This window comes from Antedon bifida, chromosome 6, assembly GCF_963402885.1.
Source record: "Antedon bifida chromosome 6, ecAntBifi1.1, whole genome shotgun sequence".
NCBI lineage: Eukaryota > Metazoa > Echinodermata > Crinoidea > Comatulida > Antedonidae > Antedon > Antedon bifida.
This window is the reverse complement of record NC_136231.1, coordinates 6,489,462-6,506,140: the sequence shown is the minus strand read 5'-3', so window position 1 is coordinate 6,506,140 and position 16,679 is coordinate 6,489,462. Positions and strand designations below refer to the sequence as shown.

Below are 16,679 nucleotides of genomic sequence, written 5' to 3'. Positions count from 1 at the left end.
ACTATCGTTCATTTATTAATTGAACATTATAATAGCAATAACTATCAATCAATATTTATACAATACAACATTTTAAAAAGTGCTAGGTTACGCGGTAACTCAAGAGAAGTACATTGCTCGAAATCAATTGGGCCAGTATACCCTTTGTATTAAATATTCCATACAAAGTAAACTTTAAAATACTAAATTTGTAAAATATAACATAATCGCAATAGCTGTATTTTCGAAATCGGCAATTTGACAAAACGAAAGATATTGTTTTTAAGACACAAAAATCAACAATACTGAATATTTGTTAAAGATATTGTCCCCACAAAATAAAAATACAAACAAACAATAATATCAGACATTGAAAAAGCCGTATTAAAGTTATTCTCTTCCGCAGGAAAAAAAAATATTTTAAAAAGACAAAATAAACGGTTACATTTAACCAAACATACATTTTTCTGTTTCTTTGTTTAATCATTAGGACATTTTTTAGGCCTACTTTAAATTACATTTTTTCGGAAAAATACTTTTTTTTCGGTCCATTGGTCAAAGTGAATAACTAATACTATGTGACATTACAATGGAATATTCACAAAAACAACACATTTAATATTAAATATTCTAAGTTGCCATGAAAACGATCGACTAACTAAATCAATATTCAGTAAAAATAAATCAACATTTTCGATTATTGACAAAAAGGCTATGTTATGAAGTTGGCTATTAAATTGATATTCAATGCGGTACAGTCATTGTGCTAAAATAATATTTGTAATTTGTATAAAATAAAGCGTAATAATAGCTAATGACAATCAAACATTTATATTATTTCTCCATTTCTAAACATAAACAATATCGTGATTGAATCCTATCAATGTATTGATTTTAAAAGAATCAAAGGTCATGTCAAAGGTAACAGTTATATCTCTTTTAAGTTCATATTAATAAATTAAAATAAAAAAATAAAAACACTTGTGTGAGGCAGCCCAAAAACTGAAAAAGAAAAACAGGACAACACGGAAACCGGAAACAGGACAACAAACTTCAGAGTTAAAAACTGTTATATAGGCCTAAGTGAAAGGATGGTTACACATAAATTGGTATGGTTCTCATCCCGGAGTTTTTAACCAGTGAGCTAAATATTATGTTTAAAAAAGAAGTATAGTTTTGTAAAGAGCTACCTATTTGGTTAGCGCTCCGAGTTGTGTGCTTATAAAAATTATGAGTGAAACAAAATAAATCATCAAATTGAGATAGAAAGAGTGAGTTCGACTATAAAAAAAGAAAAGCACATTGTTGGAGATGGTTTATATTTAACAGATCAAAGGAAGAATAGGCCTACAATAAACTGGGATAGGTAAGAAGCATTCGCTATTTATCTTACAGTTTGTTTTCTTTCGAATTAATACGTATGAAGGGTATTAGCCCAAACAATATTACAATAAGTGAGGTAAGGGAGGGTTAATGAACAATAAGGGATAGGGTTGTTTTAGCGGATTGGGTGAGTGTGCTTGACAAAAACTGAGAGTTTGTTCCAAAGTGCGTCCATCGAAAACATGATAGCAACTAGAAATTTACAGAAAACAATAATGATGTTGATGTAAAGGTGCATGCGCATGTCATACTAGCATGCTTCTGTGTACCAAGATCACCCGTCTTATATAATTAAAACTAAAGAAAATATAAAACTAAGACCCGATTCTGCTACTGTCAATAGGTATGTATCTCATGTATAACTATAAGTGTATGCTGTCTGCATAAATGCTGTACTTTTAACATACATATAGGCCTATTATAGTTATACAGATACCACCTATGGACAGTAGCAGAATCGGCTGAAACTAAATAATATCAAATATGCTGAACATCAATAGTAATTGATAAATTATTTTACTGTGTAGTCATTGAGATCAAAGTCGATTGTGCGCATGGTAACGATGTGCGTATTAGGTTCAGACTTTGTGAACTTCTGATCAATAATGGAGTCTCGAAAATCAATTTTAGTTGCCATTTTTTGTGTTCGTATCATTATTGAATGCTTTTGAAGACCGATGATATTGAGGATGTTTCTTCTCTTATATTGTTTATCTATTTTTTATCAATTAACTGTTTTCAATTATGGAGTAACCGCTGCCTTGCCTATAGGTAAATATCTCTTACTTGCTTGATTTATCGTAATTTAAAAAGAACTTTTACATACTATTATTAAAATAAAAGTAATTGCTACAGCCAATAGTAACTATATAAAATATTGAATTATCACCCGATTCTTCGTACTGTATCTAGATTTCTCCAGTATCATAGGAATATTTGGTATTACAGCATCACATGTGTTTCACGTGTATTACCTTGTTCATGCATACACTAACCCTTAATCTGACATGATCACATGTGATACAAATGAGATGCTGTATTTCCAAATATTCCTGTGATACTGAGCAAATGTGGTAGTATATGGAGATAGAGCATTGATAATCGGGTAGAATTATTGGAAATATGGTGTATTTAAAGTCGAGTTTAGTTTACTTTGTTTTTTAAAAAATTAGGCCTACTATATATTAGAAAATATAGTTAAGAAATCCAACCTATAGCTCCCGTGTTGGGTTATCGTCTATACTATTTTCTGTTTAAAGTGTATAGTAAAATAAAGTATAGTATAGCTTAATCTGATACATTGTTAGAGATTTCTTTTTGATGATCTAATAAAAAAAATTAATATGTTAAAACTTACGTTTTGCTGAAATCATGTGCTGGTTACCCATCATAGCTTAATCATAAGTGAATTCATGAACCCTGGATTTCGTGGTGAAACCTTGGTGTTTTTGTATTTAGGCCTATGTTTATTTTTTTTTAAATATTTATTGGATCATCAACAAAATATCCTAATGTTGTTCCAGATGAACATTTTAATATCATATAATAATAACAGTTCACAATTTAAGCTTTACTTGGCCTAATATTCTTAAATAGTCTAATTACATTATTTTAATTTTAGAGCCAAATTGTAATGGACAGTCTGTCTGTGTAACGCCCTCATGTGAGTATAATATGAAAGGTTTTATTTGTTTGTTTTGTCTTGTATATACGATTTTGTAAATAATAACAACAATAGTTTAATTTGAAAATAAGTTATTATGAAAACCATAGAGGAAATATATTTCGCTATATAAATATTATTAGTGATCCACAAAATGTCGTGATAAAGTGAATTCTGTCGTGAAATTTGTTTGTAATGTTATAGTGTAAAATACAGCTTCACGTGCGATACATGTGATCCTGTATCAAGGAATGATTTGAATAAATGTACTATTTTTATGGATATCCTTAATACTGTACTTTCATAATAGAAATTTTATTTATTTTTTTTATTTCAATTTTCCTCCCTTGAAAATTAATTAAATGATTTTAAAAAATTGAAATATTTTCTTGATTTCAACACTTACGTAAAAAGATACGTGATACAATCGTTTTTTTTTTAGTATGCCAGGAGGGCTGGACTTACGCCGTCCGTAGATGTTATAAAACCGTAAGTACGTCGGCATCATACCGAGAAGCCCACTCAATGTGCAGGTTACAGAAAGGATATTTGCCAGTAGTGACTAATTCTGACCAACACAATTATTTATCAAGTGCAGAGAATTCATACAGTAAATGGATTGGTCTTGATGATCTTGTTAGTGAAGGGACTTTCATGTGGCATGATGAATTTAAAACTAGTACAACTTACACACGTAAGTTATTTATTGTTAGGTATAATAAATAATAATAATAATAATAATAACTTTATTGACAAACACTTTTGGATCAGTGGCAACACACTCATTAGTGGTGCAGTCAACTTAAACTACATACAAATAAACATTATAAACCAAACATGTATGTATGTACACTCAACGATACATACATAGACATTAAAATACAATAGTAAAACAAAACCAATGCAGTGGCTTTTCTTAACTTTTAACTTCAACTATTAACTTTTTTAACCTTTTTTTTTAGCAACAATGCAAATTAGCTCTTTTTTAACTCAGAATTTTTTTCCCAGGCAACTTCAAGAAAATGTTTACAATATTTATCAAATGCTGCCAAGACAGCTTTACTAAGATCCATGTTAATGTCCCCCCCCCCCCCCCCCAAAAAAAAAAATGTACATTAACATTTATAAAATATCAAGGTCATTATTTATCTTTACTAATTCAATTTACGTTCAGAAGAAGTGTATGGCCAAACGTTACATCGGATAAAGATACATTCACACCGGTTACGGAACGGAAGACGTTCATTTCAACATGACGCGCCCGTTTACCATTTCGTCAAAACATTCAAACTTGTTCCGTCACGTATTCCGTGACCTCACATTCATTTAACGCAATGTAATTGTTATTATTCGTACAGATTGGACAACAGGTGAACCGAGTAATTTTAACGGAGTTGAACATTGTGTCGAGATTACAAGCGGCTACTGGAATGACCTTATTTGCACTGCAGGCAGATATACTATTTGTGAAATGGGTAAATACAAACATTAAACAGTTATTTGCTTTTACTAATTAAATTAATATTTTAAATGTTTGTCACATAGACAGATTATTATTTTATTGATGTTTACAAGTATTAAACAGGCGATTCTCAGTGCCTAATTATCTCCACAATATTTGCCATGAGATCATAGGAAAATCCGTAATACAGCACTCAAATGTGGTGCCTCTATCATAAGAATATAGGCTAGTGTAGGCTATGGTCTATGATAATGATACATGTGAAACACATTCTGTATGCCAAATATTCCTATAATACTGGAGAAATCTAGATACTGTACCGAGAATAGGGTACGTATAGTTCATAAACACATGTGTTAGCCTGTTGAAGAATATATAAGCCCCGTTTATAGTAGGACGATAAAGATTTACAGAAAACAAAAATAACCGAAAATGTTTTCATCCTAGAACTATAGGATAACACTTTATGCTCATATTTGATGAGTCCCAGATGATGTCATGGTCAATAAGAACAATACAATCGTTGTCGTCACGATAATATATAATATTTGACCCATCAAAGACAGTGTAAATGATTATTCTATCGTTCTACGATTAAGAGTTTTTCGATTTTTGTTGTTTTTTTTTCTGTAAGGAAATTGTATGTTTATCTATGTATTGTTGTTCTTAATTGTCTGTAGTACAAACGGGCCTCCAACTCCATAACGAAGATTAAATAGTTATAGGCCTAGTATATATATATATAATGATATCAATTTAAATTTTTCACGATTGTATATCAATTTGTTCTAACATAAATTGTATTCATTGTCTTCAGATTTAACTCCTAGAAAATGGTACCCACGTGGACACAGCATGTATCTGTTTAATACGATAACACAAAACTGGTTATTAGCTCGTGATTCTTGCGAAGATGTTGGCGCCCATTTGGCTGTCATTGGTGACTATGCGGAACATAATTGGATACGTACTATGGGCGCCGGAATAAAAAGTGGTGGCTACAGTTGGCTTATAGGCATTAACGACTATAGCTCTGAGGGTACCTATGTATGGCCAGATTCTGGAGAACAAAGCACGTATACATGTTAGTATTCATATTCATTAAATATACATTTACACATGCATGGAGAACCGATGTGAGAATGAGAAAAAGCCCCTGATTCGAATTCGGAATTGTCTGTTAATAAATACGCAGGCACGTCCCAAAGCTTGGTTCCCACTAGCGACGCAATGAAACGCAACCTAACGAAACGTAAGAAAATGCCCTTCCAATAATTGTGTTTTCTCCCGCCTGCGTGAAATCAAACCTGCGATTCGTGCAGCACTTTTGCGTCGTCGGTTCCCAATTGTGATTACGCAATACATCACTTTGCGTCGAAACGTCGCTGCGTCACGTTGCGTTGCTTTCTAGTGTGAACCACGCTTAAGCACTTTCACTGAGCTGTCAAAGTAACACCACAGTTGTTTTTGTATTTAATGTAGTCGTTAAGGCGTTTGCGTTTGTGTTTGAAAATATATTTTCACTAAAGCGTGAACAGTGCTGCAAACATCGCAGGTTTGATTTCACGCAGGCGGGGGAAAACACAATTATTAGAAGGGCATTTTCTTACGTTGCGTAGATTGCGTCTCTCGTGGAAACCAAGCATAATTAAGCATGTTGATGTGTAAATGAATGGAGTAGCAAACTGTTGAATCCGGATGCAAGTGTTATATAACCATAATTTTACAATTTAAATGAATTGTATATGTAACCATTCAATCTCATTTTCCTCGTTTAAAATGTCCAGTTTATCACTTTTGTATTCGTCATGCAGTCTTGTTTGCGTATATTTGTGCTGTTGCAATGGTTGCACACATTCAGAAGACGCTGAAGAGCTTTCTGTCCAATTTCATACAAATGGAATAGTGTTACCCTACAATTAAATATCGATATGATGATAAATACATTTTAACTGTTTAGACTGGTATTCCGGTGAGCCGAATAATGCTGGTAATGAAGATGCAATTGTCATATCGTATTCAAATCACCAATGGGTGGATGTTTATACGTCGACGGAATACCCATCAGTCTGTGAAAAGGGTAAATATGTTATTATTATTAATATTGATGCATAATTTCCTAGTATGTACATTTTTGTTTTTACTGGAGGATTAAAAAAATTGGCAACATTTTTGGCCAAGTTAAAAATAAACTCATTTCGTCCATAAAAATTAATTTTATAACCACTTTAAAATACTTTGTTATTTTTATTTATTTATTTTGTTAATAGGCCTATAATGAAAAGAGCTTGATATCATATCTTTGGAAAAATTAGAAGAACATCTTAATAATCAAAAAGAACATAATTTAGCTGAACCCAACTTTTTGAGATTTTTTTTTTCAAAATTGATCGGTATCGAACGACTATCTAAATAATTCTTTAGATATCTTTAACTGTAATTTCTCTCAATTTAAATGTATTATCAATGAAATTATTTAAATAATCTTTACATTTTTGTATATATTTATATTGGCTTATATTTTATAGTTTAGTTATTTTATTTTCAACCTGTCATTGGTGTTTTACACTGTTGGCTTGAAATAAAGAATAATAAAGAATAAAGAACTGAAAATTATCGGTTAGGACGAAACAAAAGCCAAGACGTGTATTGGTTTTGAGGCTTCCAACATTAAAACATCTAGGCTACATTTTTCGATTTTGACTGTTCATTTAATTGTATGGTTTGGTTGTTTTGTACATGTATCAGGTATTGAATGGGAATACTATAATAATAAGAGATACTTTGCGACTGACTACCGTATGACGGCTAACGACGGCGTAAATGTATGTGCAGATATTGGAGGGTATCTTGCAGTAATTACCTCGAGTGAAGAAAACACATTTTTGGTTAACATGATCGAAAAAAGTCACTACTCAAAAATGAGATTTTACATTGGTATGGTGAGTGACAGCAACGGAATTTGGTCGTGGCGAGATTCGACAGAACCGGCTTTTTCAAGTAAGAAAGCTGTATGCCTACTTATACTACTAGGCCTATACTACTGTACGATCGTTGTAATGTTTTCCCGGTAACACTCTACGTATATTTATTTTCATATAGTGTATGCCTCGGGGTTCTTTTACGTGGTGTTTTTGTAAAGCTCTGTCTACACTATCATTATCAAACTTTATGGGATGTGCCCATAATCACTACCCTATTTGGGCATATCACTACCATATTTGGCATATCACTACCATATTTGGCATATCACTACCATATTTGGCATATTAGTACCATATTTGGGAACATCAAACTATTTTTGTCAAACTAGTTTGATAGTGTACACATATTATTATAAACAGCAGCTTCAACGAATGAATTTATTATGTTATTCAGCATTTTTTTACTTTATTTAATCTATTTTTAGACTGGGCAGAAGACCGAGGTCAAATGACATCCGCGTGCGCAACATTGAGTCTCGTTGAAGGTCAGTGGTTTGATCAAGCCTGTACAGAGCAGGTCGGAATTCTGTGCGAAGCTGGTAAGATTGTTTGTAATAATCCATCATTTATTAGTCTTGAATAGGGTGCGATTATAACATGGTTTGTTTACTAGTAAACATTAGTCCAAAATAAACATTTTTCCAAAAACTTCAACTTAGGGTGCTAAACTAATCCAAAATACGTGACTCTTTCCAATATCAACGTCAACTTGAAGGCGCTATTATTTTCCAAAATGCGTCAACTTGAGGGCGCTATTAATTTTCTAAAATACGTCAATTTGGAGGCGTTAGTTATTTTCCAAAATATGTCAACTTGAGGCCACGATTTTCCAAAATAGGAAAATTGTCAAAAATAAAAACATATCAGGGAAATATTAATTTTCTAAAATACGAATTATCGGACATAGGCCAACTTGAAGACAATTTACATTTTAGTTTTAAACGCAATTAAGTATTTTCCTGCTGTTGTTATAGTGTCTATTCATTCCAAAATGTACATGTACATCATCCTGGTCAATATGGATGCAAGCTAGAACTACATTACATTACTATACCATATCCGTCTGCTACAAATCCATGGTTCCCACCTAGGACATAAATTTGTGTGGGAACCGAAGACGTATTAAATTCAACACCGTTTCTGCTTTGTGTAAACGTCGCGTGTTGATTTAATTTCGAGTCAAGTGGCCAATCGGTTAACACAGGGGCGCCACAAACCATAGCTATATAATCGTCACTCCTCGACCATTGTACTGGTGGTGTATAACAAGTCTTCTCGGATAAGGACTTACAAATATAGGTCCAGTGTACACATCTGGCTCATGTGCACTCTAAAGAACTTAGTTCATCTTTCTGAAGAGTAGGGGGTTATCCGGTGTACTGCAAATCAGCCCCTGTCGTTGTAGACAGACGAACGGGCACCGTTTAGTGGAAGCACTCGAGTGACACTTAGGGGAGAAGAAAGTTATTGTATATTAATATTTTTGTTTTCCTTTTTTTATATTTGTAAGAATGAAACTTAATATATAAAAGAAAAGCAGCAATTTCGATTGCATAGAAACGTTTTAAATACAGTATGTTTACAATGATATTTGTTTACTCTAAATGTACTGAAATGATAAAGGTAAGTGTATCTCATAAAAGACAAAAACAGAAAATTATTGTATGTGCCGTCCACACCTTTGCGTAATTCAACCCAGTTAGGCTTCAAGTCACAGGTTATTTATTCATTCATTCAATCTTTTATTTCGGAAACTCGGGTCCATAGAAAGTAAATTACATATAAATGAAATAAATAAAATAAACAAAAATTAATACTACTCATCTCAGGATGGCATTCCATCTGGAGAGCATCTTCGACTTAATTAAGACGTTGCTTATAATCGTCTGGCACTGCAATGTCGAGGCCTTTGCAACAACATTCTTAAACCATTATTGTAGCATACCTGGAGAGATCGCAAGGTACCTTGATTACCATAATGTAGCACAATACATATTTACACAATATGTTCTAAATAAAACACATTTCACATTGATAGAACACATACTAAATTTTCTGACCAAGGAGTTGGCTCGGATACACAAAGATCTGTATTGCCGCTTTATATCAAACTCATCACATAAATCCAAGGATATAACATGACCGAGATATGTGGTTGAGTCAACATATTCTAAGCTTTTGTTATTCCCCCACAATATTGTGAGAGGGAGATGCAATGCGTTGCGTCAGATTTTTTTTCTAGTGGAAACCAAGTTTGACGTAAAGCTTGTTTCGCACTAGCGACGCCACGTAACGCAACGTAAGAAAATTACCTTCTGATAATTGTGTTTTCCCCCGCCTGCGTCGTGAAATCAAACTTGTGATTACTCAATACAGCACTTTGCGTCAAAACGTCACTGCGTTGCGTTACGTTGCGTCGCTAGTAGTAACCAAGCTTAAGTAGCACAACGTAAATATTTACGCAAACGAATGATTCATTCGTTAAAATTTCCCTTGTCATTTGTCAATTGTTGCTTTCTAATGGAAACAAAGCTTTGAAGTTACTATTCGTGCGTCAACGTATGTTTTCACTGAACAATAGATTCACTACAGCCGCGTGTGTAATCACAGTCACGATGAAGCGCATATTCGAACCCGACATTATGAGTATGGCATAAACGGAGATTACTACTATAGAAACAAAACTATTTAAATTATTCATTATCATTATTTATATTATTTTATAAATAAGTGTGGAAAATGGAAAATATAACTAAATATTGAAATCGTATTTTTGTTGACTTTTTATTTCAGAAATACCTTGGACACCATGGCATGATGAGAAATATTACATAAACACAACTCCCATGACCTACGACAAAGCAAGAGAAACGTGCCAACAGTTAGGTGGTGATCTTGTGTCATTTGACACGGTAGAAGAAGAAACAGTTTTAGACAACCTTGTACGCCGCACTTCAATATTGACGTCGAAATATAAAAAGATTTTTATCGGTAGTCGTAAAGAAGACGGTGTGTTTAAATGGGCACGAACTGGCACGACAAGTACATTTTCAAGTAAGAGTAATAATCTTTTGATACCTCATTTTACCCATAGTATTTCTCTAATACGCCTTCCCAGTAAAAAAAATCGGGTTATTTTCATTAGGCCTACTCTCCTAAATCAGAAGATAACAAAATACCGGAAAGGCCCAAATCCATAATTTGGCCAAATTTAGTTAAGCATAGAAAATTGTCACTTATGCATAGGGCTAACTTGTGTATGAATTATGGACTCAAGTCCACTCTCTAAGTACTAATTACACATGGTAGAATACCGGTATGAAAACAAGAAGAGCCCAGCCCAGGGACTTGAGCCTTTCTTACACACAATTGATAGCGCTCTCTGTTGACGAATATGTAGATTTCACTATACAACATGATTATAAGGACCCAAGTCCATTGCCTTAAACGCGTTCCCATGATGCAACAGAAGCGCGTATAATCATATGCTATATCATTTTACATTTAGATATGAATACGTAAGTTGTCATATAACCAACTATATATTTTATTTTCTTAAAATACTATTGTGTGGACTTGGGCCCTTCTTATATTCAGGTATTACAGTTAAAATGTCTTCTTTTTTCTTTGCAAACCCCTTTTAATTAAAGATAGATACCGATCAATTTTTTCACAAAACTATTTTTTTTTACTTTTTGTTTATTATTTTTATTTAAGACAGGACCACAATGCAAAACAGGTTTTCTTGTATTTGATTGTATAATCCTGTATAAAGATAAAAAAAATAAGCATATGAAGATGATTACAGTAATTGTCTTTCTGTACATTATTTCTTATTAAATCAGATTGGTGTCCGGATAACCCGTCTGGTGATGGAAATTGCATTGAGTACAATAGTGACTCATACTGTTACAATGACGTGTCATGTTCTGTATTTAAAGCGAGTATTTGCGAAGCGGGTAAATATTGTTTTTATCGTATTTTTATAATTGTAGCAGTGTTAAAAAGGTATAAATATGAGCATGCTATAAACGGAAGGACTAACAGCTCTCCTTCCAATTAAAGAACACCTTTGGGACCCAGGTTTTAGGAGTCTTTAGTATATTTTTGATCTCTAAATAGAACCCCTTCTACTACCAAAGACTAGTGGTCTTTAAATTACTCTATTAGAGGGTACTGAAATATGTCAGAATAGTTATCTTGCTCCCTGAAGGGTGAAGGTAAATGAAATCAGCTTGGTCTGTCTGTCCATTCCTTACTTCGTATTCTAATCTATTGTTTGCTCATTTTAACGACACCACACAATTAAATCATTTTACCATCTCATATAGTTTAGACCACTTATAAGAGGTTTTCTAATCCTAACACGATAACCGTGATGAAAATGAATGATGTAGTAGTTTTAGGCCAGTTATAATGTTCAAATTAATTTCATAACGTTGAAAAAATAATTTTATAACGTTGAAATTAGTTGTATAATGTTGAAAATAATTTTATAACGTTGAAATTAATTTTCATTTTGCGCATTTAATTAATTGCGCGTCGTATGACAGTGGCGTCTTTCTACGTCGCTTACCTGACATTGTCGCTTTCCTTTACGGCATACAGATAAAGCGTGGTTCCCACTAGTGACGCAACGTAACGCGATAATAAAAAATAATAATAATCGCCCTCCGCCTGCGTGAAATCAAACCTGAGATGTTTGCAGCACTGTTGCGTCGTCGGTTCCCACTTTGCGTCAATGCGTCGCTAGTGAGAACCACGCTTAACATTTTTATTTCATTTTCTTCTACTAGATTTGCATCCTACTGATGGCATCCTTTGGGAACAGCGAAGATACTTCGTTAACAGACACGCGTTGGGGTTTGAGTCAGCTTCAGCTGCTTGCAACGAGATGGGAATGGAGTTGGCAACAATTACCTCTAATTATGAAATGAGTTTGGCAATGGACCTTATTGACGCCGTGCATCTTTCTACTTACAACATTTATATCGGCTATAACGACATAGACACAGAAGGAACTTATGTTTGGAAATCCGAAACACAATCAAGAGCAACAACCACAGATTTTGAACGTGTGTATTTAACATATTTGCAAGTCTTCTTCCTTTCATCCTTAACATTTTCTCATTTCTGTTTTAAACAAACATAAGTGTAGGCCATTTATTCCTTCCATTTAATTTCTTGATTGCGTATCACGTGCCAAACAAGATGAGTGATTTTTGCTAACATTTTCTTTTTCTTCTTGTAGTATTCTCAAGCTCTGCTACGCTAAATGAAGCTAACGATTGTACATCTATATATGGTTCGTCTTGGAATACATTTCCCTGTGTCAACAGCTATTACCATATATGCGAGTTAGGTAATTTATGTATTCATTTATTTGCCTTATAATATTACTTCTCGGAATAAAGTCTCTCAATGTTACGTTTTTAAATATCTCTTTAAAGGCATTGAAGATGATTACGTATTTACGTCGAGTGAAACCCGTGAAGTGGAAAATCTGGACCCGCAAAATACGTGCGTTCAGGGTCATACACTGCAAGATATCAAAGTACGCAGTCTAATAGAATGCATCGCAGCATGTGCGAATGACGTAGGATGCGTATCCGTAAATTATTACACCAATCTACTCACCGATGACGTCATGAATTGTCAACTAAACGATGTTTTCAGATCTGACAACCCAGATGATGTATTTGCTTTAAGCACGTGTAGCTACTACGAAATTAAATAAAATGTTTATTATAACATGCTACGAAGACTACTCAACGATAGATGACATTGGTATACGGTAATCAATCGTGTTCTCATTACATTCTATTTATTTAATAAACATTTATTTAGGCCTATATAGTAACGGCTTGACATAGCAAAATGTACAAATACAAGTGGGAAAAAGAGAAACCATTATTATAATGGACTAGAAGTTGATACTTAGCTTATCTAGCAATAACAATCCTTATGGTTAAATTGTCGTAACGTAAGTGAAATAAAAATGTTTTCGCATGTACATTTTATATTCATATCAATACATGATCGACTTTTATTACTGAATGTTGACGAGTAAGAAATAAATATGAAAGCTGTATGTGTAAATATTGGAGAGTACTTACAAGTTGTAATATTTACATTACTTTAATATTTTCTATTATATTTCATAACCAAAAGATTCGTACGCCTACATAGACATTAACTCATGCGTATATTTAGTTGGTAACAATAATAAAGATGTTAAGCTATACTAGAAATGACGAAGATAATGTTTTTTTATCAATAGAAGTGTCGTAGATTTTAAAAATTGTACGTTATATTGTCCATCTTATATATCCACTTTGTGTAAAATAGTTGTTTTGTTCTGTATCATTGGATATCTGGTTTAAAATAGACCTATGCATATTGTCAACTACTTAAAAGTTATTATATAGGAATATTAATACTTTGCTTCATTACTTTTAATATAGTTAGGTCGAGTTTCTGTCCGAATAAAATAAACTACCTACCTTTCGAGTAATATTAAACCTATATTACCATGATGGTATCACGTGGGTTATTGATGTTGCACGATTCTCAGTGCTGTATCTCCACATACAATATTTTGCCAGTAGGTTTGTCTATAACATGCTACGAATACTACTCACCGATGACATTGGCATATGGTAATCAATCGTATTTTGTTAATCGGTAATCAATGTATTATGTATATTATCAGCTGTAACACATGTAAGTCAAAATATATGCATACATGAACTTCGTTACATTTTGTTTATTTAATAAACATTTATTTAGGCCTAGATAATATTATTATGCCGTTATTATCAATAACGGCATGACATAATAGCCAAAAGGTACAAATACAAGTGGGAAAAAAGAGAAACTGTATTTTTTCAACCTGTCAAATTTTCAGAACACACATTACATTGTTAAAAAGAATGTTTGTTAATGGAACAACCATAATGATGTATTTGTATTTGCTGCAATTATACAATGTCGGGCTTTTATCGTATTTTAGAATTAGCCTACAATATGCGGAACTTGACTGTGTATTTTGTTTTGAATATTATTTCATGTAAAACCTCTAATATTATTTTGTTTAATGATATAATAAATCTTAGTATATTTTAATTCGAGATTTCATAATGTTACATATTGTTTTCTTCTCTTTACCAAGTAGGCTACTGCGACTCTTGCATCTTGTCGATGTTTAAATGCATTTAGGCCTAAATGAGTGGAAAATAAACGAAACGAAAAAAAAAAAAGACTAATAATTTATAAACGATAATAAATCCTGCTTTTAAAAGATTGATATTTTCTCCTGAAATGACTGAATGTAAGCATTACTTCGAGTATATTACATGTTCGTACTGTTAATAGAGCTTATTAAATATGTATTTGATCACAACAACAAGAACACAATAATTCCAAATAATATTTTTTAATAATAATTGTATATTGAATTTATCCAGTTTATTTACATTGGCCCATAAAAATGAGAAAGGTTACTGTTTTGAAAGGGTTATTTGCATTATCGTTAAGTAATCTTTTTTTACCACAATATTATTCCGATATCCTGCTGCTTTCTAGAACAATCAATCAATTCTATTTAGAGTTAACATATAATTATAAGTAAATATCTACAAATTTGAAACGTCTTCGATTATCTTAAAATTGCAATCCATTTGGGCAAAATGAAAGAGTTTATCTTTTCATTACACACACAAATAATTATGAGCTAGGCTGGTACGTGCTGGGATACAGATTTGAAGACGTCTTACGTCGGAGTAGCATCGGTTGTTGATTACCCATCGTACTGCCACGTCTGGTTGAAACTCTGCGTCCAAATGATCTTCTAGATTCAAGTTCTATCGGTTCGAAGCTAGGCCTCCTATCTGTAGCCATTGTCACCGGCCTAGATATTTGTGGTGGTCTGTTCGATAACTGATTTTGATATAATTCAAACAATATTCTTAAATCATGGTTGAAGTTGTACGGTTTTGTTTTCTGATGAGAATCTGTTTTCTTCAAGAATGGTGTTTCGGTTGAACTGGTTGTACTCATCGCTCGATCTTTATTCTTTCCTTCTTTTTCATCTTCCTTTATTTCCATATCTTCTAAGATACTTATTAGATCAGTTAAGTTATTTTGGCGATTCCTAAGTTCGTTTATAATGCACCATGTTTGGTTTGGATTTAAACCATAAGATTTTGTGAAAGAACTGTTCAAATTCTGTAGTTGGATAGGTGGTAAATTTATACGTAAGAAATGAGGTTGATGAATTCCTAAGTTTTCAATAGAATGACGCTGGCCTTTGAAAGTTTGGAGTAAAGAAACACTGCTCTCCTTCAAAGATCCTTCGAACATTTTTTGGCTGTACTTTGCCCATTCTGTAGCATTCATATATAATATATTATCTCTGGTGTACACTGATGAGTACCCTTCGTTTAATAATACCTTAGCGCATTGGTAATGTCCATTCTTTGTCGCTAAAAGCAAAGCAGTGCAGCCCTCATTATTTCGAGTGTCTACGGCTAGACCATCACGAATAAGGACGCTGGCAATAAGTCTAGTGACCTCTAAATGTCCTTTAGAAGCTGCTAAATTCAGTGGCGTGTCGCCGTTAAGATCAGGAACATTTTTCTCTATTGTATCTTCCTGTAACAAACGTGCGGCTATCAATTCTCTACCAAATAAGGCAGCGTAAGAAAGCACAGATCGTCCGAGTAAATCTTTACAGTTAATATCTGCTTTAGCGTGTAAAAATATACGTGCCATCTTAAGACCTTTTTGCTCATCATCAATTGTACACGTAGCCATCAACGGTGTTCGTCCAGATTTATCTCGGCCATTCGCATTTGATCCCATATCCACTAGTAACCTTACTTGATGTAATCTACAATCTGCAATAGCACGATGAAGCCCATGGTTCCGTGATGTCCTCACTACAGTTGTCATTTTGAGTTCACTCAATGTTGTGTGAAGATGAAAATCGCAACGACGTATAGAAAATAGTGCTCTACACTGCACAGTTACGAAACAAGTATATCATAGAGTATGTAAGACTAAGTAAGTTGTTTTTAGAAACAGTCTTTACAAACAACAGAACAAAGAAACTCAAGTACGTGTCTTTTGTTTACTGTTTGCAACTATGTCAACGGTCTCCTAATCACCTAAAGGCATTGATAGTGCTAAATAGAATATAACAAACCTT

The 16,679-nt window shown here is 33.2% G+C and overlaps 2 protein-coding genes across 2 annotated transcripts; one reads left to right on the top strand and one right to left on the bottom strand.

Annotated features, from left to right (window-relative positions):
* Window positions 1-2,018: 2,018 nt before the first annotated feature.
* LOC144844488 (macrophage mannose receptor 1-like) lies at window positions 2,019-14,484 on the top strand. The gene is made up of 13 exons (XM_078701424.1): window positions 2,019-2,133; window positions 2,984-3,025; window positions 3,468-3,719; window positions 4,384-4,500; window positions 5,305-5,571; window positions 6,448-6,567; window positions 7,236-7,487; window positions 7,897-8,010; window positions 10,265-10,525; window positions 11,317-11,430; window positions 12,268-12,546; window positions 12,723-12,833; window positions 12,922-14,484. Exons 1-13 carry the CDS (start codon window positions 2,040-2,042, stop codon window positions 13,206-13,208), a joined length of 2,310 nt encoding a protein of 769 aa, XP_078557550.1. The 5' UTR covers window positions 2,019-2,039; the 3' UTR covers window positions 13,209-14,484.
* A 712-nt stretch (window positions 14,485-15,196) lies between these two features.
* LOC144845031 (uncharacterized) lies at window positions 15,197-16,494 on the bottom strand. Its single transcript, XM_078702157.1, has one exon. The coding sequence runs from the start codon at window positions 16,421-16,423 to the stop codon at window positions 15,197-15,199; it is 1,227 nt and encodes a 408-aa protein (XP_078558283.1). The 5' UTR covers window positions 16,424-16,494.
* Window positions 16,495-16,679: the final 185 nt, after the last annotated feature.

Bases quoted from the DNA above. Each gene is read 5' to 3' on its own strand.
- LOC144844488 (XM_078701424.1), top strand. From the start codon at position 2,040: ATGATATTGAGGATGTTTCTTCTCTTATATTGTTTATCTATTTTTTAT. The intron at 2,134-2,983 runs GTAAATATCTCT...TTTTAATTTTAG, and splicing joins AACCGCTGCCTTGCCTATAG to AGCCAAATTGTAATGGACAG. The intron at 5,572-6,447 runs GTTAGTATTCAT...TTAACTGTTTAG, and splicing joins AGAACAAAGCACGTATACAT to ACTGGTATTCCGGTGAGCCG.
- LOC144845031 (XM_078702157.1), bottom strand. From the start codon at position 16,423: ATGACAACTGTAGTGAGGACATCACGGAACCATGGGCTTCATCGTGCT.